The sequence below is a fragment of the Plectropomus leopardus genome, chromosome 18 (genome assembly GCF_008729295.1).
Source record: "Plectropomus leopardus isolate mb chromosome 18, YSFRI_Pleo_2.0, whole genome shotgun sequence".
In the NCBI taxonomy this organism is placed as follows: domain Eukaryota; kingdom Metazoa; phylum Chordata; class Actinopteri; order Perciformes; family Serranidae; genus Plectropomus; species Plectropomus leopardus.
This window is the reverse complement of record NC_056480.1, coordinates 11,331,931-11,357,616: the sequence shown is the minus strand read 5'-3', so window position 1 is coordinate 11,357,616 and position 25,686 is coordinate 11,331,931. Positions and strand designations below refer to the sequence as shown.

Below are 25,686 nucleotides of genomic sequence, written 5' to 3'. Positions count from 1 at the left end.
TATGAATGAATGGATGACAATTTGTCCGTCAAAGAAGGTTAAGGTCGCTGTGACCTCACGAAACATGGTTTTTGGTCATAAATCAAAGATTATTACTCTAATTCTGACAGAATTTCACTCAAATGTCAAATAAGATGAAATGATCAAGTTTTGATATATTGCATCCAGTAGCTCAAAGGTCAACTTCACTGTGACATTATAACTCTGCAAAAATACTTTTCTGAACATTATGTTATAACTCAAATACTGAATTGGTGACACTAATCTGTATGTGTCTACCTGGAAACTGCTTACTGTATAAATCTGTATCGACTGGTGCACGGAGGCTTACAAACGCCACGCAGCAGTTCAAGTTTCCTGAAGATGATCGCAAACATTTTGTCACAATTGATTTAACAAAGTCAGACGCTTCAGTTGGTCATGTTTAATTCTTAAGGGAGAAACAGAACAGCTTTTTTTTTTTAATCAGTACAGAACACAAATCACAACCAATATCCATCCATATCTAAACATGTCTACATGTGTAAAACACCTTTTCAAAGACCGGGAGTTCGGAGGGGCAAGCACACACCAACTGGAACTTCATACATGTGAGAGTTCACACTTGACTGGGAATCATGCTGTGACACATTTCATCTAGCAGTTTAGTATTAATGTCCATCTTCAAGCACAAGCTAAAAATTCAAAAGAGAAAACACTAAATGCATTATTGCCAGATTTGATAGGGCCGGAGATAACTTAAAAAATACAATAAACAACAAAATGTCAGGAGTTAAGACTTCATTTCCGAGATAAAAATCCACCCGCCCCTCTGCCTTCCCCGCCTCGCTCCTCTGCGGGGAGCCGCGCCCCCCCCCCCCCCCCCAGGCCCAAAGTCGATGTCCCCACATCCCCAAGTCATCCAACCAGCGACTTCCTCTGGTGATTATGTGGCGTAGCGTTTGGTCCACTGTTTGGCTATCCTGTCGTGTTCAGGTCTGTTTGTTGTGTACTGTGTGGCGATGCTTCCAACCAGAGGGTCAGCTGGGAACATTTCAACAAAATAAGACGTCAATACTTCTATACGCTTGTTTTTTTTTCCACTTTCAAACCTTTTTTTCAACGTGTCGACTTAGTGTGTCACAGCCTTTAAATTGGAGAGAGGGCCGACATCGCCGACAATCGGCAACTCACACCAGAACAATCTAAACTGATAAATAGCACTTCAGGTAAAAGGAAAATGTGTTTTTGATTTTGGGGTGAACTCTCCCTTTAATAATGTTCATTTATTATTAAAACAAAAGGAGCGCTGTTTTATGGTCATATAAAGAAGCTGTCATGTGTAGTTTGTAAAGTCTGTACTTGAACTCGGAGGCAACAGCGAGGTGAGTCGTATTTTAATTATAAAACAAGATGGGAATGTGTGTTTTTTTTGCTTACCCAGTAATTCAAATACATGGAAAAAGAAGGTAATTCATCATGTTGTCACACACCGCCGAAAAGCAGTTCTGCTCATTTATTTGCAGCATTATCCACAATGGCCTTCTACAAGATACTAATAGAGGGGCTTCCACTGTGTGATCAGACTGACAAAAGCGTATAATCATTGCTCGACCCACCACCGCCGGGTGATTATTTCATCAGGGTTTCATCGATCAAATACCTACAACAGTAACTGTAATAGTACATGATAATTATACTGCATAGGTGTTGAAGTTGCAGTCACATACTGTAAGCGGATGACTTCTGCTGTTACCTCACTACACTGCTTGCATGTCAAACGCTGCTGTAATGCCGCAGAAATCTTAAGATTAAAAACTTTATGTTCGCTAAAGGCTTTCCCTCCGACAGTCTGAATGCATATACCACCTTCGGTCTTCAATCTGGATTTTGAAACAGTCAGAAGAGCTTAATCTAAAAGTATAAGACTTTAAGGCTCTGTAATATGAGCTGGAGTCAGGAGCAGATTTAATGAACTGAACCTTAAAATCCTTCACGTGAACACCTCGAAATCATGCCCTGCTGCCTATATCGCAGTTTTATGGTATGTTACAGCTAAGATTACTGAATAGAGAGGAGTTACTGCTGAAAAGAGATTTTGAATCTCAATGGGATTATTCCTGGTTAAATAAAGGTTAACTACAATAAAATAAAATAAAATCAAATAAAAGGATTTTTATCATTTTAAATTTAAATACATTTTATATGAAAGAAGCAAAATATTAAATACTGACTCCGAATCAACTGTCAGCAGATTTAGTACATGTGACAAAGCTTTGGTGCATGTGTGCATGTGTGTGTGTGTGTGTGTGTGTGATGCAGCTCTCACCAGGGTTGCAGTCAGTGAGCAAGGAGCAGATGGACAGTAAGACCTTGGAGATGGTGAGGGCAGGACTCCAGTTGTCCTTCAGGATATCCAGACAGATCACCCCCTGACTGTTGATGTTGCAGTGGTAGATCCTCGTGCGAAACGTCACCTGGATGCACACAAGAGAGGGAAGATGAGTCTAATCAGTGTTCAGTGTGTGTGTTTTAATACAAACAGTATGAACAACAAAATCAACAGTCTGTGTATAAAGTAGTGACTAAAAGGCTCAGACAGAAGGAAAAGCTCACATATGCCTGTCCTACATTTTTATCAATGTAAACTACCCCTTCCAGGAATAAAAAGAAATAATTCAGACTTGTAACCCTAAAAAAAATAATATTATAAAACATTTCATTTCACAATTTCTACAACTTTTGAATTCAGATCCCATACAAACAGAAATTCAGATCCTAAGTATGAGCTGCTGATTTTATTGAGCTGTAATCCAAAGTGTGAGGACGCCCTCCAGTGGAAGAAGATGAAAATGAAGACGAATCATCTGTGCCAGCGTTAACAGAAAAGCCTTTGCTGGATGCCAACAACCCTTCAGCATTCACCTTGGGTGGTTTGAAGGGGTAGTCTGGTGTGAAGGCGATGTCCAGGAAAAACACTCCTCCCTCGTACACGGAGCCTGGAGGGCCCAGGATGGTCGACCTCCACTCATAGATGTTGTCTCCTTTGGGTCCAGCACTGTCAGTAAGACAGAAAGCATAATTTTGATTATCATTTGGACAATGTTTTTTTTTTTACAGATGAAAATATCTTTAGTCCCACAACCACCCAAAAAACATCTACCACAACATTTACATTTTACTGGTTATGTGACTGTGGGACTCTTTAGTTATTTGGTGAATAAAAACTTGTTTGTTACTGATACTGATTATTACTATTTAATGAGACAGATAACCGTTATTTGGAACCAATATGCTTTTACAATAAAAATGAAAATCTTTCCATCAATATAGAATTTGGATATATATATATATAACAAACACCAACAAAAACTTTGTTTAAATGCCTTTAGCAAATGTTTAATCAAAAACTTTCAACATCATATACAGAAAGCACCCAGCAACTTTTTTTTTAGAAAGTCAAGTGAAAATTTAAATAAAAAAAAAAAGCTCCCTGAGGTTTTACAAAGTAAAAGTTCCTCTCATGTTGACGCTCTTTGCACTTTCTAATTAATGAATTTTATCAGCCATCAGTCAAATAAATCGCAGATACAGATATTAGGTAAAATACCAAATATTGGCCCCAATTCTCGACCAGGCTGATAATCTGTCGACCCCTACTTTGTAGGAAAATAACAAAAGCACAATCTCTAAAATCACACCAAATAAATACTGTGCTCGATTTGTTTTAATTCTCTTTTTAGTAGTTACTAAAATCGAGACTTTGACAGTAACAAGCAAATAAAACTGACAGTATATAGATATATAAATAAACAAATAACTCCTGGATGTCAGTTAAGTGTGATTCACACACTGTCTCCACTTCACGATCATGGTTTCACCGTACCACCTTCACCCGAGCCTTCAAGTTCAACCTCTGTGTTCTTATTTTCTTTTAGGGTTCATCCGCCATGTGCTGAGGCCTTTTCTGCTGTTGCACCAAACATCCAAATGACTGAAACGACGAAATAATTACCGTCTTTCTCATGTTTTGCAGTCAGAACCCCATTCTGTGTCATCTTATCGGCAATTCATTAAAACAATAAAGTGCAATCACCCATGTGAGTCACTATGCCAGCACAGTTGGAAGCGATAAAAAGAAAAGATCAACACGACTTCATTTGCGCGTGGAGATAAAGCTGAAGAGCGGCAGGGCTGACGACTGCAGCCGCTTCACAAGAGCCTTGATTCAACAGCGGCAACACAGTAAGTCAACAGCAGCTTCTGTTAGCGTTTTAATGGCGGAGATGTTTTCACATAATTGACTGCTTGATGAAGCGCTCCAAACTACACTTTCCAGTTTGCCATTTCATTTTTATATGACGAGTGGGGCTCTTAAAGCATGTTTGCCGGATGAAAATAAAAGACCCGTTTCAGTGGAAGACACAGTGTACGGCAATATGTTTAGACACAGAAATAATATGAACATTTTAGACAAACAAAAACTAAATAATCCATTATTCAGACGCAGCATTTCCGAGAATAATTCAGTGCACAAATCCAGTTAGTGTCCACAGCTCTTGTGCCTCTGCATGCTGTCAGAGTGACAACAGGAGAGGTAAATGTCAGGCAGTAATCTCACTGTCTGAAGCTGCACTCTGCCCGCTCTTTATCATGAGAGGGGGGACAGAAACAAATCCACAAGAAGATATACAGACAATACTACAGCCAGAAACAATTTAAATCACCGCTAGGACAGACGCCTAAATCATGCCTGTATCCTCAGCACTTTGAAATGTAAAACATTTCTTTCTGCCATTTAAACTTTGGCAGTAAACAAGTGGCATACGGCCACCTCTCACTGTGCTCTATGCAACTGATTAAAAAAAAGCAAGAAAATCCACATCTATAGAATTAATAGAGTTTGACTCTGCAATGGGCTGCTTTCAGAGTTACCTCCAAAATTTCCTTCACAGTACAAGCTTTTAGGTCAGCAGATCAGCGGGGCTGGATTAGCCCTCTGAAAACAGACCTCCCGTCCCAAAGGGAGTTGTTGTTTTCATGATCCTGCTTAAAAGTCGAACTAAAATAAAAACGTAAAGAGCTAAAGCTTTCATATTTTCGGAGCAGAAAGCTTCAACTTCTGTGTTTTGCACCATGACATCATTACGTTAAAGTACGAGCTGTGTGAAAGACGGTGAAAACATCCAATAACACCAGAGGAGCAGAAAACCAGGCCAAAAGAAATGTTTATTGTTTTTTTTTAAATTTATGACACAATTTTTAGATTTTTTTTCTGAATTATAATGGTTTATTGACTTACAAAACCTTTTAGCATTGACGCTGTTATGACTTTAGGGATATGAAATACCAAAAAATACCACAGTAGGCACTGGGGAAATATTACTACAGCAGATTAAACTATTAAAACGGCTTTGCACTCTGCTCATAAAAAATTAGCACATCTCAAAAGCTAAGTAATGTACATAGTTTAAATTTCTTATGGAGTGTGTTAATAAATATTTAGTTTATGTTTATACATTTAAAAAATCTTTTGGATGAATATGTTTTGTGCTTTTATTTTGTAAAATTTGATGAAAAAACATTTAGAGTTTGGCATTCTTTTTTTAATGACACAATTTTAATACTTTTATTAATTATTGTGGTTTATTGACTTACAAAAACCTTTAGCTTAGGTTGTACAGATTTGGAAGATATGAATCATTTGAAGATACTCCAAAAAAATGACATCAGAGGAGGCAAAAATACCAATGTAGGCACTGGAGGACCATTTCTACTGCAAACAAACAACACACATATATATATATATATATATATATATACACATACATAAAATTATTGCCCGACAAATGCTGCTTTAAATGTACATTTGTAAATCAAGCACTTTTTTTGTTGGTGTATTAGAACAGGAAACTAAAAAATACACATTATCAATTGTCATATCTGATGTTATATTCATTTTTTTTTTTTTTTTTTAAATCATAGAGGACTACACACTTCTTTGTTCATTTTCACAAATGTGAAACGCTGACAAATGTGACTGTCACAGTTGGCAAATCTAGTGGGTAAAGTATTGTGACCCCTTAAGGTGTCCTAACCCCTAGTTTGGGAACCACTGAAATATATTAAGATAAATCATGTAGAAAACGAACAGGGTTTTTAGGTCATGAAATGCAAAAAACTAAAAGGTCAAACATCTGTGCCACCATGACTACTGAAGCCAATGATCTACCCGGGACGTGTGAACATTGACCCGCGACACATTTATTCCTTTTAAAGAGAGCTCAGAACTATTCGGATTTAATGCAACAGCCACAAAGTGCCGAGTAACAGAGGAGAAACACCACCTGGTAGAAAACAAGCTGCACGTCCTTAACTACCATTCATTTGCACTGTTACCAGCAGTCCTGCAGGGGAGCCCTGACCCGGGACAGGACTGCTAATATACTGGTCACACCACAAGACCTCAGTCAGGATCTGCTGCAGAGCCAAGAATAGATATTGTATCATTTCCCACTGAATCAACCAGACTGAGGTTTCTTTCGCCTGACAACAGAGGCGTCTCACATTCACAGACCAGCCACAGAGAGAGAGTCTGGGCTTCCTCCCCGCCTGCCTCCGTCGCACACAAAGGCTACCCAGTGCTTTGTGTGAGGCAGTAATACGCCAGGCTATCACTGCTGTCATTCACTTCAATATCAGGGGAGCTTCTTCTGCCACCTCTGTGTACACACGCACTGCTAAAAGAGTGCTGACATTTCAGCCGTTTCATTCTTCCTGAGCCTTTAACCTTTCAAACAGGCACACAGCGGTTTACCCAAAACTGACTCCTGCAGCACAGCGGAGGAGAACAGTGGATGAATGTGTTCGGCTGGCCGACAGCATTCATCTGCAGCGACCACAATGAGCTCCGCCGTGTAGATCCTAAATGGTTTAATATGCAACTTTTCACTCTGAAATATAGCTCTAGAAGAAATACAGCGCTAGTAATAAATCAAAGTTGAGCAGTTTAATTCATGCAGGATAAAAACTAATTTAATTAATGCAAGTTAGAGAGAAGTAGGCTGTTTAAAGAAATACTTCACCCACAAAATGACCTTTTGTTTATCACTCACTGCATGTTACCTTGAATTTGTGAAGAAAACTACTTCTTCTTGTTACTTCTTGAATGAACCAAAAAAAGGCAAAAAAAAAAAAAAAATTAAAAAACTGAAGTAATCAGTGTCTACATTTAACAACAGCGAAACTACATCAAAACATCGTTTAAAGACTTTCACACAATCCAGTCATGTACTCAGCACTTCTAAAACATTTTTTTTTTTGTCTAAAATGTTATAATATAATTCCTGCCAACACTCAATATTTACTCAGGAGTCTCTTTATTTTTAACCCTTTCACCTGCCCTGCTCCCGATTGGTAACTTCTCCTGCTAATCTCCAGATTTCATAGTGATAGGAGTCAAATGGGTGTTTCGCAGTGTCCAGACCGTAGGATATGTGTTGTGGTACCGGGCAACGCAACCCAATTTAATTTGTCTGATTTGTTGTGACCCCAAAGTTGCTCCTACGAGCGCGCTGCTAACCCACGGTTCCTCTCTGCCTCACTCTGGGCTTACGAGACAACTTTTGCCGCGAGGAAAGCGGCCCGCACTTCCAGAGAGGAGAAACTTTCTGTAGCAGCTGGAATTCAGCCAAAGCTGCGCTGGCTGTATTCGAGCTGCTACTGCCGCCAACTGAAGGAACGTCTCCTGCTGCTGTCTGCTCTCTATGAGGAGACTCACAGCACGGGCTGCAGGACAAGAAGACACCACCAGAGCAAAAACTGGCTCACTGTGGCTTGCATGGAGGCTGCTGATGGGCTGTGGGACAGAGCCAGAGACTGAGAGTCAAGTTGGAGAACCAGTATATATAGTCATGGTATCAGATGTCGTCAAAAATTATTAAAAAAGTCGTCGTAAGAGTATGTTGTCAAAAATCATGAAAAATCATCGTAGTATAGTCATGAGCCTTTCCATCTGATACCCAGAAAAATCTCCCTCTTTTTCACAGCTCAGTGTTGGCAGGTATACAATAAACACCGATCAGCCAAACAGTCAAACCACCGGCGGGTGAAGATAATGCCATTGATCATCTTGTTAAAATGTTAAGTTCTGGTCCTGGTGTTCATATGGAGACCACCTGACATGCTGCACCCACCCAAACACCATTGCAGACTAAGCACTCCCCCTTTATGCCAACAACGCTTCCTGACGGCAAAGGAATGACCAGAGGAAAGTAACCAAGCGTTCAAGGTGTCGACCTGGCCTCCAACTTCGCTAGACTGCAATCTGACTGAGCGTCGATGTGCCAGTACCCAGACTCACGACCTACAGCACTTAAAGGATCCACCGCCAGCGCCCTAGGTGTCAGACACCACAGGACAGCCCCGGAGATCCTGTGTCCATGTCCTAACAGGTCAGAGCCAAGTCCGATCCAAGAGGGCCCCACTATGGATGAGGGGTACCTCTGTGGTACCAGCACATCTCACTGATACTTGATCAGTTTGGCATCTGGGTCTGAGAACAGGTCTACACCTTTTGGCACATTCCTGAGGCCACTGCAGAACAGTTTTTGAGGTGTGGCATGGAGCATTGTTCTGCTGGGAGGGCACTGCCACCAGGGAGTGCCATGAAGGTGGTTGAAATTGGTTTGCGAGGCTGTTTGGGGGGGTTGAAGCACATCAAGGATCCAAGATTTCCCAGTAGAACGTCGCATTGTAATAAGATGATCAATGTTATTCAGGTCACCTGTCAGTGGTTTTAATGTTTTGGCTGACCGGTGTAAAACACCTAAGTATCAAAGATTAACACCCATCAAAGAACACCAACATGGGGGCCGTTAACCACTGCAGGAAAAAAAATCTCATTTTTTTTTCTTTCTGGTAATTACAGTTTTCGCCGAGAAAGTTCACAAGTCAAATCAGTCATCAGGGAGAATTTTTGACTTTCACTGTAAACAAATGATCATGAAAGACTGAAATATTTCTCCTCACATTCTTCCCTCCGTGCTGAGTACAGCCTTGTTATATCTCTTATGTTTAAACGAATCTGTCTTTGTATTGTTTCACGATGCCCTTTACTCTCAACCCACTGCTGTGAGTCTCATCTCTTCAGTGTCGACCTTAATATACACACTGGGCTTCATTTTCAATCACCACTATCTGCTTGCAATGGTGTTTTGATGACAGGGAGAAACACTGTAATAAGCTGCCTGACTGAGACAATATAATGACTCCACTTCACTTGAGTGCAGAGGAGACTCCACGAAACAGCACCACACACCCGCCGTCTCCCACCCCGCCAATTTAATACAATGGCAATCAGCCTGCAAATGTTCTTTCAGAGCTTTATGAGGACAGTGCCGAACGAATATCATATGGTGGCATTTGTATTCCTCCACTGAAACTAAGTGTCAGAATCCAGTCTGATACATGGTGTCCTGGAGAAGAATGGATTTATTATTGGGGCTGAGTGAAAAGACCTAGCTTTTTCATTTGGCTTTAAATTGAGCTTTATTTATTTACTTATTTATTTATTTATTTATTGACTATTTATATGTTTTATTCTGGTTTACAGTTTTACTACTTTCTTTATTTTTCATTTTCATTTTATTATTTTTACAGTTATTTATTTTACTTTCAGTTTTCATCCTTAATTTACCTCAGTTTGCGTATTTTACTAATTACTCATCTACTTATTTATTTATTTTTATTGCTATTGTTATGTTATTTATTTCTCCCTTTTATCTGCTTCCTTATTTACTTTTTCATCTTTTATCCAATAGTTTTATCGTGCCACTTTCCTCACTTATGGTAGCGTTTCCTCAGTTCTTGTTTTTAATGAGTACAATTTTTTTGTTTTTATTTACATCCTTGTGCATGTGTGCCTGTGTGCATGTGTGCCTGTGTGCATGTGTGCCTGTGTGCATGTGTGCATGTGTGCATGTGTGTGCATGTGTGTGCATGTGTGCATGTGTGTGCATGTGTGTATGTGTGTGCGTGTGTTTTGGGGGGTTGGGGTAGATTTTGGTTTTATTGTATGAAGCACTTTGTGTCACAGTTCATCTGAATGAAAAGTGCTATACAAATAAAGTCTGATTGGTTGAAGTCAATAGAAATGTATTCTAATGGCAATACATACAATGACATGGCAAATGCAAGCAAAAAGACGTATAAAATAATTTTAAAAAAAAGCTCAGACAAATACATGTATTTCATCGTGATGAATTATATCATGGAAATCTTTGCAAAATGAAAAACTCAAACTTTAAATACTGTTTAAAGTCTCATCGGCTACATCTAGAGGCTGCAGTGTTTATAATGCTCCACTTTACCAGCAATGGGACTACAACGTGAAGTCTGTCCTGGAGTGGCACCAGAAAAGTCATGGGGTCGAAATACCCTCCTTATCCCCTTACCAGCATGAAGAAACACACAGTGCATTTCATGAATATATCCCAATTAGAATTTTTTTCATGCACAACTGGAAATGTTGGCCTGATAAAGGAACCATAGGATATGTCAGGATTAGGGCTGTCAAATTATTATTTTTTTTTAATCAAGACTAATAGAATTTCAATAGTTATTCACAATTAGTCACATTTTCTTAAACACGTTTTCAATTTCATTATTTGGCATTACAAAACAGTAATGAAGTCCATATTGAAAGGGTGAAGCAATTCTTACCAGATTATCTTTATTAGGAATCAAATGACAGCAAAAAAACTTTATTGGGCGAGCATAAAGTGGACATGAACCCACTGGATTACTCAGGTTTTCTAGTTTCATGTGATACCAGTATCATCACTCTAGCTTTAAAACTGCAGCCCGGTACAACATGACAGGAATGACCGTCTGCGGTTAATGCGATAAAAAGCTTTTTAAAAGCACATTATGTACAGACCTTAAATGCATCACAATTAATGCGGACAGCGCTAATCAGGATGTATAAGGCCTGACTAGGGCCGGATATATAGTTTGAAATTTTTGCTTACTTATACCCAAGATTCATTTCTGATAATGATACTTATCTTAATTCCTTAAATTTGAGAAATATGTTTTTTCTGCCAAAAACTGGCAAATATCTGTCAGCACCACCGCTATATACTGGCCTCCACTATGTCACTAGACGAGTGCAGGCCCAAGGACACTAAAATTATGGACACAGGCTATTGAAAAATTGATAGAAGTGAGAATTGGCCCAAGGAATTATCTGTGTGTGTGTATGTATATTTATGTGTACACTTATGAATATGCACGTGTTATCTAGATGTATTGGCATATGTGTTTCCCCTTGTTTTTTGTTTTTTTTTTTTTAAATCTATCTTGCAAACTAACTATTGGGTTGCTTCAGAGTGGGTTTGGGGGTGGGGATGATTTTATTTTTCATGCTAAAATTATATTTTAATTTAATTGTATGCACATTGAAAATAATAAAAACAGTTGATCACAAAAAAGGAACTTCCAGATCAGAAAATAAATAATCCAGATCATGAATCTGACTGGATTTTATACTTACTTTCAGGACTTTACAGCCTTAGACAACTACTTTTACACACACATTTCCATCGCTAGCAAAAAAGCACTGAGGTGTGATACTCTGGCCTGCCTGCAGTGGAGATAAAATTAAACTTCTGCTTCCCCTTGCTGCCCAACGAAAGCCTGGCACGTAGAGGGGAAACTTCCATCTGTGCAGCAGCAGCAGCAGCAGCAGCAGCAGCAGCAGCAGCTCAGAGCTCGGTGCAGCGCTGCTTTCAGGGCTTTGTGAAGTAACAACAGTGTACAGGCCAGCCACTTCCTCTCTAGGGAGGAAGCTTTTTATAGATATGAAGAAGCTGTTGAGAAAACCTCAGTAATCTCACACATGCACTCCGGCAACACACTGCAGAGGTGTGTACGTGTGTGTGTGTGTGTGTGAAGGGACTGCCGCTAACATCAAAGAATGAACATGGGTCTCACATGCAGCTCAGATGGCTCACACAAGGCCTGACAACATGTTAAAACACGCGCACACGCTAATGCATTGGTCAGTTCTTTAGCTGTATAATCAGGAGAGCCTAAAAAGATGGCACAATGCGTGATTTCCAAAGATAAAATGATCAATAATGGTCTTAAACACCACATCTGTCAGACCCTACTTAGCACTAATTACCCTACTGTAACAGCAAATAACTTTTCCTGGCTGTCATGAGCCCCGACCCTGGACTGTCAGGAATCCGCCCGACACCCGAGGGCAACATCTAAGAGGAGATATAGTGAAGGACAGCATAGGACGACACAAGGCAGAGTGAAAGACAGAGAGAATAAAGTGTCAGGAAGAGAGCAATAAATAAAGTAGCTGGTCGAGAGGAAAAAGGGAATAAAACATGGTGAATGAAAGCAACGCGAGTGGGTGGGAGGGAGGGGGCGAGGCGGGCCTGTGATGTCTGCAGTTCACACTTCAGTGGCAACGCGGCAGTAGAAAAATAAAAGCGGGGCCTGCACGGTATTCCCTGTGTGGAGTATAATTAGATTTTGATAAATCACAGATGAAAGACTCTGCCTCATAGTGCTCATAAAACAAAGTTTGCTACGAGAGAGAGGCGCTGATGATAATGAAAACTGGTCAGGATAAGGCTTTTCTCCATCAGCCAGCGTCCGCCTGAAGAGCGAGGAGGCCCGAAACAACCTCGAGAAAAATGAGACGACAACCAACTGACTCATCAATGTGCGATCCATTAAACAGCATCTGCGAGGCGTAGCTGGCCAGCTCAATTCATATCCTAATGAGTAGATTCTGTGCTAAATGAAGCAGAAAGAGGCAAAATCCACTAAAAATCCCCCTTTCTGCACGTGTTGCTGAATAGAGGGATTTACAGAACAAGAGATGAGGCCTTTCTCCTCGCTGCGGCTGAGATGGAGAGATTAATCAAGCATGTTTGGAGCTCTTTATCTCAACTCTGAAGCATTTCCTTCCTCGGCTCATTTGACCAGGTGAGAAAAATCTCTCCTGAATTTTGGGCGTAATTCAAATCAGCCAAATAAACAGAAAGAGTTTGTCTTTTTTAATGAGCCATCATTTATTTTAAAAAAAAATCAAGGAGACCTTTTCTAATTGCTTTTGAAGACTTGGGCCTTGACTTGAACGTGTCTCATATGTACTCCACGGGTCGAGTGCACGCCAGCAACACACTGCAGAGGTGTGTGTGAGAGTGTGTGTGTCAGCGACTGTACAGGGGGATCGCACGCAGCTCAGATGGCTCACACCAGCCCTGACAGCTCGATACACACGCGCACACACACACACACACACTCACGCATTGGTCCGTTCTTGGTGGTGAGGCTGTTTCTACACACATATTGACGCCTTGACACGCCAATGTCAGACCACCATCGAGTGTCTGTGAATGTGTTGACATTTAGAAATAGCAAATCGGCCGTTTGTCGATCTCTTCAAACCTGTCGGTCTCTGATGCGTTCCCTCCTGAAGGCACGGACGGAAATATCTTCCAGCAAGGTTAGATATGACATCTAAACACCTGCTTAGAGGTAAATCAGAATCTTATATATGCCCTGTTAATAACATTAATAAAAATTGGTGGGAGTAGCCATAGTTGACAGGCAGATTCAATAAAAGCAACGGAAACCAAAACTGTTTGGCAACATGTAAATATAGAATTTCTGATACACTCCACTGTAAGCTAGGACTGGGACATTCGCTTTTATAGATATTTTAATTATGACAATAATGAATGAGTATGAAAGGGGGAGGATGAAATGAGTGCATGTATTAGTATATTAATAGTTGCAAATATAGTTGTCTATTAAGGACTTACAAATGCAGTTTTAATGTGATATGCGTTTAGTTTAGTTTGGTTTCGTTTAGTTTAGTTTGGTTTAGTTGTGCAGAATGTTTGTTTTTTTAAGGTAGCCTGGCCTTCATCATTTGTGGATACGCGTAGTCTAAAAGTTTGCCTTCACTCCCTCTGCAGCAGCCTCTCCTCTCACCCATCACCCAGATCAATTATCCAACCCGCGACTCAAACTTCTCAAACTGCTGCAGAGAAAAAAAAAGAACTCATGACGAGCTCCGCCTGCGGCGCGTTCACGGACCCGTAAAAATGCCCAAAATTAGAGAGGGGACACAGAATGATAAGAAAGGGACACACAGTCATCAGCTAACGCCACACTTAGATTCTAATTCTGAGCGAAACACTGTCACTAACACCTCGACTGACTTCAGTTTAATCCACAGGTCAGTTGAGACGAGTCAAAGTCAAGTTTGAAGCCACTTGAAACAAGTCCAAGTCAACTTTCCAGTCACAAGTTGTCCAAGTTGTTTTGACTTGAAACTTGACCTGCACTCGCCCAGAAAGACCTCAACACAGCTCGGACCACCAACACCGTCTTGTATTCCCATCACTTGTGTCCACAATTACAACAAAGGACCACACGAAAAAGGTCAAATTTGATTCCATTAAAAAATACAGACAGAGGTTCTTTAAGCCGTAGCTGTGCTGGGTGTGACGGACTCCACTTGATCTGATCTACAAACAACCAGCACCTTTGTGTGCGGTGCAATACCTTAAAACTGAACAACATTGTAAAGTCAAAGTATTTTCTTTGTATAAAACAAAATCTCACATCAACAATGCTGCATTCATCAGATCTTTTTCTCACTGAGCGATCAGAGCTTCCAGCTGGCCTCTGCGTAAGGAGTTAATCCGTGGCGCCACAGGGGGCTTGGGGGTGCAGCTACAGTGCAGCTTTTCCTAAAGTTGAGATTTATGACTCACACAAACACACAGACTGAGGAGTGTTGAGGAAAACGGCTCCTGGCGAAGCCTAGAGCTCCTCTGCGGCCGGGGCTCATCGTCTAAATGCCTGTTTTGCGTAACTCGTGGTTTTGAGCTCGCTGCCATGCAATCAGCTGGCCTTTGAGGTGTGGACATCATGAGCTGCACCTACACGCACCTCAGTAGCTTTAATGCCAATGATCAACAACACACCTGTCATCACTTTAAGGTAGCTGAACTGAAAAGTGTTCAAAAGGAGCGTTTTTATTTCCTTCCTCTGAACACAGACACTGTATCCTCACTGTAGCAGGGGTGCGTCGACACAAGACTGCCACAGCTTCACTTCAATGACACAACGCAACGCATCCGACCACGATATCCATAACAAACAGAGATTTACGACAGCTCACCAGAATCACGTCTGTGCCTCGGTATTGTGCAAAACACCTCCGCGGCGTACAGCATGTTAAGTAACAGCACAGGACTTGTAGCTGCTCTAACACGGGTATTGCACGGTGATAATTCATTTTCATGACATGTGTCTAAACCTGCCAAGCTTGTTTGGAAGGCAGGTCAAACCGACACTATTCGGCAAACAAAAAAAAGCTGTTCCATAGCTGGGAGATCTGTTTTTAGGAATGCTAACCTGGATCTGAATATGTTAACACACATCCATCCATAATCCTTTTCAAAAACATGGGAGTTACAAGAAAATTACCTGAATATTATCACTAAAAAAAAGAAAAGAAAGTACCAAAAAAAAACAGCAACACAGGAATGGCTTGAAAAAAAGTGCTAAAAGTGTAATTAACTTTAAAAATAGAATAAAATTAAATAATTATTTTCTAAAATGTTTCTCTTTTTCTGTCTTTTTCTTTTAAGTAATGTTCAGTTCACTTTCTTGTCAGCTTTTCCTAATTTTTGAACCAATTTGCTCAGGGTTAAAGGTTTAAATGCCCGTCAAAGACGTCCCAGTGTTACACAACAACCTAACATTGATCCAGGTTTTTTTCAAAGGTTTAATAACTAATTTCCATTTTTCAGACTATTACTATGTTTTTAAGTCAGTATCAATGCAGTATTCAGGTTTAAAAGTCAGCCCTAACAATAATATTCCAGTGAAATGTAAAAAAAAGAGCAGTAAAAAACAAAGACGTCGCCTTGACTTTCTATAAAAAGGCAATGAAGGGTAAACTCAGTGCACTCAGTCTATCATGTAAAGAAAAGTCTTAAGACCGTCAAACAGGAAGCACATTTAGCTGTAGCTTTATAAAGCATTCAGCCTGTCATGACCTTGATATTTTTCCTCCTGGATTGACTAGATGTGCAAGGCAGCAAAGCATAAAGATATTTTTCACTTCTGGCACACAGACAAAGAGGGGCTTTTTAACCTTCACATTCAAGACGCCCACATGAAGGACCGCTTGCATTAAATTCTCATCCCACAATAAATGTCCTCTTTAAAAAAAACACACAAAAGTATACCACACTGCCACTGAAATAGACATCCCAATGATCCACGTGTTTCTACGGATGCATTCATAATAACGGCCCATTAAAATCATCCCCTTACCTGCAGTTTGGTGGTGGATCCAATGTAATGTCTGCCAATTCCTTCTGAATTCTGCAAAAAGAAAGAAAATACATGCATTTAAAAGCAAAGCTCTGATCAAATACTGCAAATCCAAACTCAAAAGCCGGGATTGAAGGCAGAGGACACCTGGTGGATATGAGAAAAGGCTGCTTTGTAATGAATTCTTTAAATAAGTGTCTTGTGAAAAGCTTTTTTTTGGCAGGAATTTCACAGAAGACACCTCAATTACAGAAATGTCATGCGTTGGACAGAATACTCAACAGCGCTTATTGTCAGAAAAAAAAGAATAGTCTTATTCTGGATAGGCGATATTGAGGTTTTTGAAATTGATTTGCTACCTGGATTTTAGCTGAAGTTGTCGCTAATAAGTGGGACAAACTCCTGACTTGTTTTCAGCTGTTGGGTGAGGTGATAAATACTCCCTAAAGAGACTGAGCATCAGTCCTGGGAGTACAGTATCCAGGGTAAAATTAAGCTGTTCACAGGGTTCCCACAAATGTTCATGGACAAAATTTCAAGACTTTTCCAATCCTTTTCAAGGACCCATAATAAAATTTACGTCACCATTCACAACATATAACGCAAACAGAACTGCAGGCGTCATTATTCCAAATATTAATTATATTATTATGGGCAGTCTGTGGACATGGACCAGTAAAGCTCCCAAAATGAGGGAGTGATAGCTGACAGCTCAATTTTCAAAAATGCAGCACAATTTAAAAGTAGTAATGCGGCATAGGTATGGAAACTTTGGGATTCATAACAATACATATTAAATAACATTATCACAACACAACTTTTCTTGCCTCATTTGTCCAGTGTTATTTAAACATATCAGATTCAAACTCGGTTCAAACATAATTCAAACCAGCTGCTATACAAAGAGGAAGAGAAGGAACGCAGGGAGGAATCTGAGAAATGTACGTGATGATAAATGTGACACATCAAAACATAGAAAAGCTTTCTTACGTCAATAACAATGGAAAATTATTGTAACAATTTCATTACACACAACAAAATTATATGACTTTTCCAAAATGTTTGCTAATTCCAAGACTCTTCCAGGCCTGGAAAACAAAATCGTGTAATTCTATGACTTTTCCAGGTTTTCAATGACCCTGGGGTCCCTGCGTTTCAACTGTAAACAGCTCACTGTAACCAGTGGAAGATAAAAGTGGGCTCTTCTTGCGTCACATCCCTGCATCCAGCCAAAGCAAGCCCACCTTTTAGCACTAGTAGAGAGGAGTTTGGAGGTCTTGCTCATGCTGGCTTTGCTTTCTCGTTTCTTCGGGGTGTTCGCTTCCTGCTGCTGCTGTTGCTGCTGATGAGTTGAGGATGAAGAGGAGGAAGAGCTGGTGCTGGCACGGGAATCTTCATCCGACATACCGAGCCTGGGGAACAAGCAGAAACACAAGATTTGCGTAAAAAGGTTCACAAGCCAAACCACATTCGCCCTTAAACATCTTAAGTCCACAGCTAACCCCATTTTAAAAAAGCTCACATTTTAGTGTGGAGCCTCGCTTAAAGGTAAATGATAACAGCTTGTGAAAGATCTTCAGGTTGCACTACAGAATTCGGCATGCTTCCAATACTGTAATACTTCAAAAGAAAAGAAAATAGTGCTACTGTCTTTTTTCTGCTAAAACTGCCCGTAGGCAGCAGTCGATTGTGCAAACTGAATTAGGTTTTTATTGAAATGTGCAGCTGTCTTGTGGTACACCTGCATCTCGAATAGCACAGACGATCCTTTTACTTCCCCAGCAACCCCCGTTCTGTTTTACTGAGTGGCAGGTGTTGCTAATAAAACACGTAAACTTTAAATTTTAAGATTTTCTGATGGAATCTGGCATGTCGTTATCTATAGATATAAAAGGAGGCTACAGACCTGTGATACTCAAATTTCGGACTGCAGGCCACATCTGGCCCCCGATAGGGTGCTGGGTGGGCCCCCAAACCATTTTCTAATTCCCAATAAAAATAAAGTGATTCACACTGGGAATTGTTTTGTACTTTTAGTATATATAAGGTTACAAAGTGCATATATCAATATTTTGATATATACATCAGAATCTGAGAATGGTCCAGAAATCCGATTAATGTGAAAAAATCTGAGAAATGTCCTAAAATCCTGTGAATGTCCTAAAATCCGAGAAACATTCTAAAATTCTAGAAATGTCCTAAAGTCCAAAAAAAGTCCTAAAATCCTAGAGACATACAGAAATCTTAGAAACACGTATGGGGCTGCTGCAACTGGCCCCTAGCTTCCTCTTATTTTGCAAAAGTGGCCCCCAAGCAAAGCATATTGAGTATCCCTGCTCTAATACTTCCATAAAACTGCAGTTAGTCCTGCCATCTTTTTTGTGTTAAAAATGCTTGTGGGCGGCAGCGGGTTGTGTGAACTAAATTAGATTTTTATTGAAATGTGCAGCTGTCTTGTGGTGCACCTGTATCCCGAATTTAAAAGAGGATCCTCATACTTCCTCTGCAACCCTAAACGTCTTTTATGAAGTAGCAGGTGTGGCTAATAAAGCGCGTAAACTTTAAATTGTAAGATTTTCTAATGGAAGCTGGCATGCCGTTTTCGACAGACTTATATCGAGGGTATAGACTGCAACTATGAATCCCACGGTGCAGCCACTGACTCCATAAACGCTCCCGTCGTTTTAACCACCAGGCCTGGACTAGATGTTGACCCGAGTTAACTGGATGCATCACTTTAAATCGCCAGTGTGGATGCTACAGAGGAAACTTAGCATTTTCCTCTTTCATAAGCGCAGAATTGTGACCTCGGCTAATGTTTGCAGTCGGGCGTTATTTTTAGCCTTGTCGGGTTGCGACAAAGGAAATCATTTGGTGAAATAGTTGGGCTAAAGGCCTACTTCTGCCCGACACCACAGAGCCAAAACACGACCACACACGAGACCTCTGCCCTCGATTAAGTCGAAGTGGATGGAAAAGCAGAAACGCATCGACGGGGCGATGTCGCAGTCGGCAGGGAACCCCAACACTACACCTCAACAATTTCCAGCCGACTGAAACTTTCACCTAAAAAAGTCAGCGTGGTGCCACAGTGTTCAACCTGTCTCCAGCCACGTTAAAACCCACATCCCGACATTCAAAACAAATTCAACACGCCGTTCACTTAAAGGTTTTCCTCGCGTTTTTTAAAGCTATATCCGTCGACATGCAGCTGATCTCAGTGCAGACAGTCACAGGATGGACCGACTCCTAAATTCTGCTTTGACGGACACATTTGCAGTCCCGATATCCTCAAAAAGACACATATTACATCAACTGGTACAATATTTTGCGCTGTAATACAAATATTGAGTATTTGGTACCTTTCTTTGTGTGTGTGCACAGCCTATGTGTGTGTGCCTCCGCCGCCTGGACGCACCAGTGTCAACACACCTACAGTGGAGAGAAACACAAGTTCCGGTCATCACTTTAAAAATAAAAGCACGGAGAGGCAGTGATGATGATTTGGTTTTTTTTTTTCTTAAATATAGTTTTATTCAGCAGACTTCAGATCATTAGTAGTTGTGCATGTATACATTTTTGTTTTGTTTTAAATGTTTTTTTCCCAAGCCCATAAAGCAACATAACTGCAAACAGCACACTGCACACCCTTCACACTGGGGTCACCCTCGATGAGAGAAACAAACAAATGTGCTGATAAAGAGAGGCAGTGATCAGATTAAATGTCTATCAAGGTAATAGAGTGTAAAGATGAGATCGGGGAATAATGTATAACAGTGTATGGAGTGACAAGCTACATGTAATTAAATTACCAAATAAATGTAATTAAATCAGTTACAAGTACTGAAAAAATATCTAATTAGGTTACAGTTACTGATCAAAATGTTGGTGATCAAAGAGGGGTTACATATGAAAAAGATCTTCTCAGTAAAAAGTTTACATGTCGATAAAACATTCATTCTGTTGTTTTACGTCTTTTTGCCGTGCACATATTTTGGATGATGCCTGTCAGCAAAGACAAATTGAGACAAACATTTATGCAATGATGTTTTTAAGGTCTTTTCAGCTTTATTGCCTTGTTTAAAACATTTTTAGAAAAGTAATTGCCAAAAGTAAAAAGATTTAAAGCAACACGACTGATGTTTTGTTGAACATAAAGCCTGAAATTATTTTTTTTATATGTAACCCCTTTGTAATCACCAGCATTTTGATTAGTAACTGTAATTGAATTACTGATTATATAACTTATTCCAATTACATTTGTTCCTAAATACTGTAACTAGTTACTCTCCAACACTGCCTATGCGTGATAGACGATACAATAGTTGTCTTTTAGTTAAGCTTTGGCGCTTTTATTTTGTAGGGTTAAATCGTCTCGTTTCCGGGATTTTCGTGAACAATTAACACAAGCTTGACTCTAGCGCTGGACGCGTGCCTCTTCTCGCCGGAAGTGTTGGTCCAGCAGCAGACAGACGTCCTGACATTGTCATCTCGATTCATCATCTTTATTTTTTAAACAGTTTTCAAAGAGTGATGTCAAAGAGACATAAAAGTGAAATAGGAAATTAAACAAAAGAGCTGGATTATTGTCAATGGAAACCTGGCTGGAGCAATTATTATTAGAAAAAAAGCCATTAACTCACACAGACCCCGAACGGCTTCATTCACTTCCCTCTTACCAACCTGTTACTTAACACTCTGCCGATTTATTCTCTTCAGTTTGGCAATGACTTCTAATAGAAACAATATTTTATCATTGTGCTCAGACTAAATAAGAACATTTACAACACTGTTTATCAACCAGCTGTGCAAGAAAAGGTTACATCCATCGGTGCACTGAATCATTTCTGTAAGATTTTTTAGGCTGTGATGTGACATCAGAAACAATGCTAGACTTTGTAATTTACTACAAGGCCTACTCATTGCTGGGAAGTAATAAAATCATTCTACTGTTAGCCATAAGCCTGAGTTACTACCCAACACTAAAACTGGGCGACCAAGAGTTGAATGACAGTTTTAAAAGGCCATTATACCGCCTGATAAAGCGCCCAGACATGTGAAATGTGTAATAGGTTAAATAAACATTAAACAAAGTGGTTGCCATAAGAGTTGGACTCAGTTCTCCATAGCACATAGATAACTCTCCTGGGGTTGAGTCCAGCTTCCCCAGAGAGAAGTTTTTGTACTTTAAACTTCTCATGTAGAATATTTTATAGACTGACATCACTGTTCTCATACTCAGTAAGTCCTCTAAGGAACAAAAATGAGCTACGAACCCCCTAATGATCCATCATTTCTTATACTCTTTGTGTGGGCTGTGTGTTCAGGCTGTTCTCATGCACTGTTCATATGTATACCTACAAAAAGTAACGCACTGCAATCCGTGTAAAATGCAAATAATTTTGAACCAGTATTTCCAACATATTCCATGTAACTGGGAACAACACAGGACTTTCGCTCTGGAGACCAGTGTTTGTGTCCCATGTGAAACCAAGAGAACTTTGATTTAAGATACGTCATCACAATGTTATTTTTTGCCTAATCAATTTTTTCTTCCATATACTATGTAATTTTACGTTCAGTTTTTGACGGGATGAAGCTCAACTATGTTTCTCCTCCTAAACCTAACCCACGTAACTTTACATTAAGTGTGCAACTTAACTTAAAGTACATAATTTTACTTTAAGAACGTAACTTTACTTTAAGATCATAACTTTACATTCATTTCATGACGTGATGGTGCACAGCGATGTTTCTTCTCCTAAACCTAAACCACGTAACTTTACATCAAGTATGTAACCTTACTTAAAGTACATAAATTTACTTTACATACGAGCTTAACGTTAAGTATGTAACTTTACATGAAGTAACTTTACTTTATAGGCTTCGTAACATGATGATACCCAACCATTTCGTCTTCTAAACCTAACTAGTGTAGTTTTCCGTCAAATAAGTAACTTGATGTTAAGTATGTAGCATGACAACATCATTCTTGGAGCATGAATTCATTAGTCACACATATACAGAACTGTTGTATGTACATTTTTGTAACATAGCCTACGAGCAGTTGTGTGAGAATACAGTGATTAGTTAGTAATTATTTTTTGATAGACTGATTAAGCACATGTATTCAGGCACATGCACCATAATGCCTGTAATTCCCATTCTAGTGATAGTGTTATCTGTGGTGCATGCAGTAAATTAATTTATATTAGTTTATCAAATTATGACAAACACCCAAAAGTGAAAGTGGGCCCTTGGGGCCCCTTAACTGTCTGGGACCATTTTGCACTTGCCCAATTTGCCTAGTTGGAAATCTAGCTTCACTATCTACCCACCACTTTATCAGACCTTCATGTTGGAACATTGGACTAACAGAAAATATACAGTAATTGCAACTGTTGGATATATTAATGAAGAAAATAGTACATAATCAGAAGAAAATAATTAAAAATGTGCCTTTTTGTGTCTGGTTGGAGTTTTATGGAGTGTATTGGGTGAACTTTGACCCATGGCCCCATTATTTGTAAGATCCTGGAAACGGCCCTGCCTAAGGCCAAACGTGCATATTGTCATCAGTGTATATTTGGGATCTGTGACATGAAAACATAAATGCAAAAGTAAATATAAAAAGTCATCAGCCAAATGCTGTTTGGGACAAACTGTTTCTGTTTAACATAACCTGTCGGGTATTTTGGCAGCTGTAATAACAGAATGTCTATTCTAACTGCAAACAAATTATACCTAGACAATATACATTATTCTACAGACTAAAGGCATTTTCACTCCTATTGATCATGTTCATTGTGATTGTTACACTATTATCCATGCATCAGTGACTTCTCCTTTCCTGCCTCACTCTTCTTTCTGCAGTGTGTGAAGCAGGGAGGAGGGGGAGGATGAGGATGCATCCTCCCCCTCCCGACGTGTCAACCATAATTAACTCTGCCACTGTTGCTCCACTTTGCTGGTTTTGCAGCGCAGTTAGAGACTAAAACCACAGCTAAGATTTGTCTCCTGCTCAGAACAAAGCAGACGCAGTTGCTGTGAAGAGGGCCATCAACAAGTGTTAGTCTGTTCACTGATGTGTTCTGTTTTCAACCAGCACATGCAATCACTGACACATCACATTATTCACCTGCCAGTTACCCTGATCGTTTGCAGCACGTTCGTACTCCTTTTCTTTTGGCTGTTGTAGGGCATACTGGGAACTGTAGGAATAAAGTAGAAATTAATAAGGCAGGATCAAGGGTTATCAAGTCCAAAAAAAACCTCTATTTTTTTAAAAAATGCGCACAGTGGGCACACAAATTTATATCCTGCTCACACAAATTATTCAACCCTTTGAAACCTTACCAAATTGGCTTGATTTCTTTCAAAAAAAACATGGGAAGAAGGCAATGAGCAATGAAAATGACCAAAAAAAGTAACAAGAAAATGGTAAAAAGTACAAGAAAATTACCTGAAGAGTACTTAAAAAAAATTAACAACACGGAAATTACCTGAAAAAAGTTGTTGAAAATTTAAAATAATTTTGTAACATAATTTTAAATACAGAATTATAATAAATAACATGTTCTTCCCTTTTTCTTTTTACCTATGCATTTTTTCCTAGCTTTTTAAAAAATAAGTATAATTTGAATCCAAAATTACTCATTGCCTCTTTCTCATGTTTTTGAAAGAAATAAAACCAATTTGTACAAGGCTGAAAGGTTTAAATACTTGCGTAAGGTGTCTGTAGTGTATTGTTGAGTCCAAGTGAAAGCTTGTACCAAAATTGGAAATATTCCCTCAAAGTGTTCTCGAGATATCGTGTTCACAAGAATGAGACAGATGAGGCAACACTGACCTTGACCTTTGATTACTAAAATGAAATCAGATCATCCTTGAGTCCAAAGAAACATTTGTGCCAAATAAAAAAGAAAAAAGAAAACTTCCTCCAGGCATTTTTGACAAATTGTGTCCACGCGAACATGACAGATGTAAATTTACAATGACCTTGACTTTTGGCCTCCAAAATCAAATCAGTTCACCCTTGAGTCTAAGAAGACGTTTGTGCTAAATTTGAAGAAATTCCCTCAAGGCATTCTTGAGATTTTGCACTTGTACATACAGGCAGACAACCCGAAAACACGGTGCCTCCAGCCACATCTATGTCTGGTGAGGAGGCCTAAAAAACAGCTAAAATTAACGGAACATCCCAGACTGGTTATATGTCGCATGATGATCCTCTTTTTGTTGGGAAGCAAAAAGAGGATCATCTCTCACTTTAAAGGTGCCCCACACCGTCCACCAACAACATCAACTATAAGGAGAGAGTTAACACTCAGGTTTTTATGTCCTCAGCCAACAGTCCAGGCGTTGTTTAAACTTCCAGAAAGCTTTAATGAAAACCTGCAACACATTAAAGCTGGAGTCTTTGTCCACATGATGTGTGTTGGACATAAGGTCTGGGCTGCTTTGCAGGGGGTCATTAAGTACCCTTTAGTATTTGAGCTCATAGCTGCAGAATGAGGAAACATTATGCATAAACTTAAGTTATGAGCGATCAGTCAGGATAGTTGTTCTCTGGGGGCACTCTAAAATCATTGCAAACACATTTTGAGTGCATAAGGATGATGTAAAATTAGAGAAGAATGTAATAATATGGTGTTAAGTACTGTTTGACTCACATTGAACATAGTGTTTTGATGATTATCTAATTAACTGAAGCCAAGTTTATCTCTTCAGATGTGATAGTCTTGCTGGATTGTAAGTCTTGGCACAGTTTTATTTACAGTTTCAGATAAAGCATCTGTATCAGCATGTGCAGCAGAGGCTGAGGAGGCAACATCACAGCATTTACAATAGTCCCTTTAGTTCCTGTAGCAGAAAATGACATCTGATGGACATTTACAACCACAAAATATGTGTACTTTAAAGGGGTAGTTCATCCCCAAATCAAAAATGCATATTTTTCCTCTTATCTGTAGTGCTTTTTATCAATCTAGATTATCTGCTGGTGTATCAACTGATGCTGTTCTGCTACGTTTTATGGGGATACGAAAGGTGGCGTTTGGTGTTGCCATCTTATGCCAAAAGCACTTATTTCACTGAAGCGGTTACCCATAGAAGGGTTCTCTGTGTAACCTCTCAAATAGCTGCTTATCACTCTCATAAGAATGAGACAAATGCAAGGTCACTGTTACTTTGACCTTTGAAACCACAAATCTAATCTGTTCATCATGGGGTCCACTCAAATGTTTGAAATTTAAAGAAATTCCCTCAAGGTTTTCTTGATATATCGCGTTCGCAAAATATATAAAGATGAGGTCACAGTGCCCT

General features: G+C 39.6%; 1 protein-coding gene across 1 annotated transcript; it reads right to left on the bottom strand.

Moving 5' to 3' along the window:
- Nucleotides 1–409: 409 nt before the first annotated feature.
- Nucleotides 410–19,806, bottom strand: ube2e1 (ubiquitin-conjugating enzyme E2E 1). Its single transcript, XM_042506205.1, has 6 exons — nt 19,725–19,806; nt 17,607–17,774; nt 16,363–16,413; nt 2,905–3,037; nt 2,309–2,456; nt 410–1,023 (listed from the first exon to the last, which is right to left on the bottom strand). Exons 2-6 carry the CDS (start codon nt 17,765–17,767, stop codon nt 926–928), a joined length of 591 nt encoding a protein of 196 aa, XP_042362139.1. The 5' UTR covers nt 17,768–17,774; nt 19,725–19,806; the 3' UTR covers nt 410–925.
- Nucleotides 19,807–25,686: the final 5,880 nt, after the last annotated feature.

What these genes read in the sequence shown, in the direction of transcription:
- ube2e1 (XM_042506205.1), bottom strand. Translation starts at nt 17,767, where the DNA reads ATGTCGGATGAAGATTCCCGTGCCAGCACCAGCTCTTCCTCCTCTTCA. An exon ending in CTCTCTACTAGTGCTAAAAG is followed by an intron (nt 16,414 to 17,606) that starts GTGGGCTTGCTT and finishes TTCTTTTTGCAG; the next exon opens with AATTCAGAAGGAATTGGCAG. An exon ending in GATCCACCACCAAACTGCAG is followed by an intron (nt 3,038 to 16,362) that starts GTAAGGGGATGA and finishes TCTTACTGACAG; the next exon opens with TGCTGGACCCAAAGGAGACA.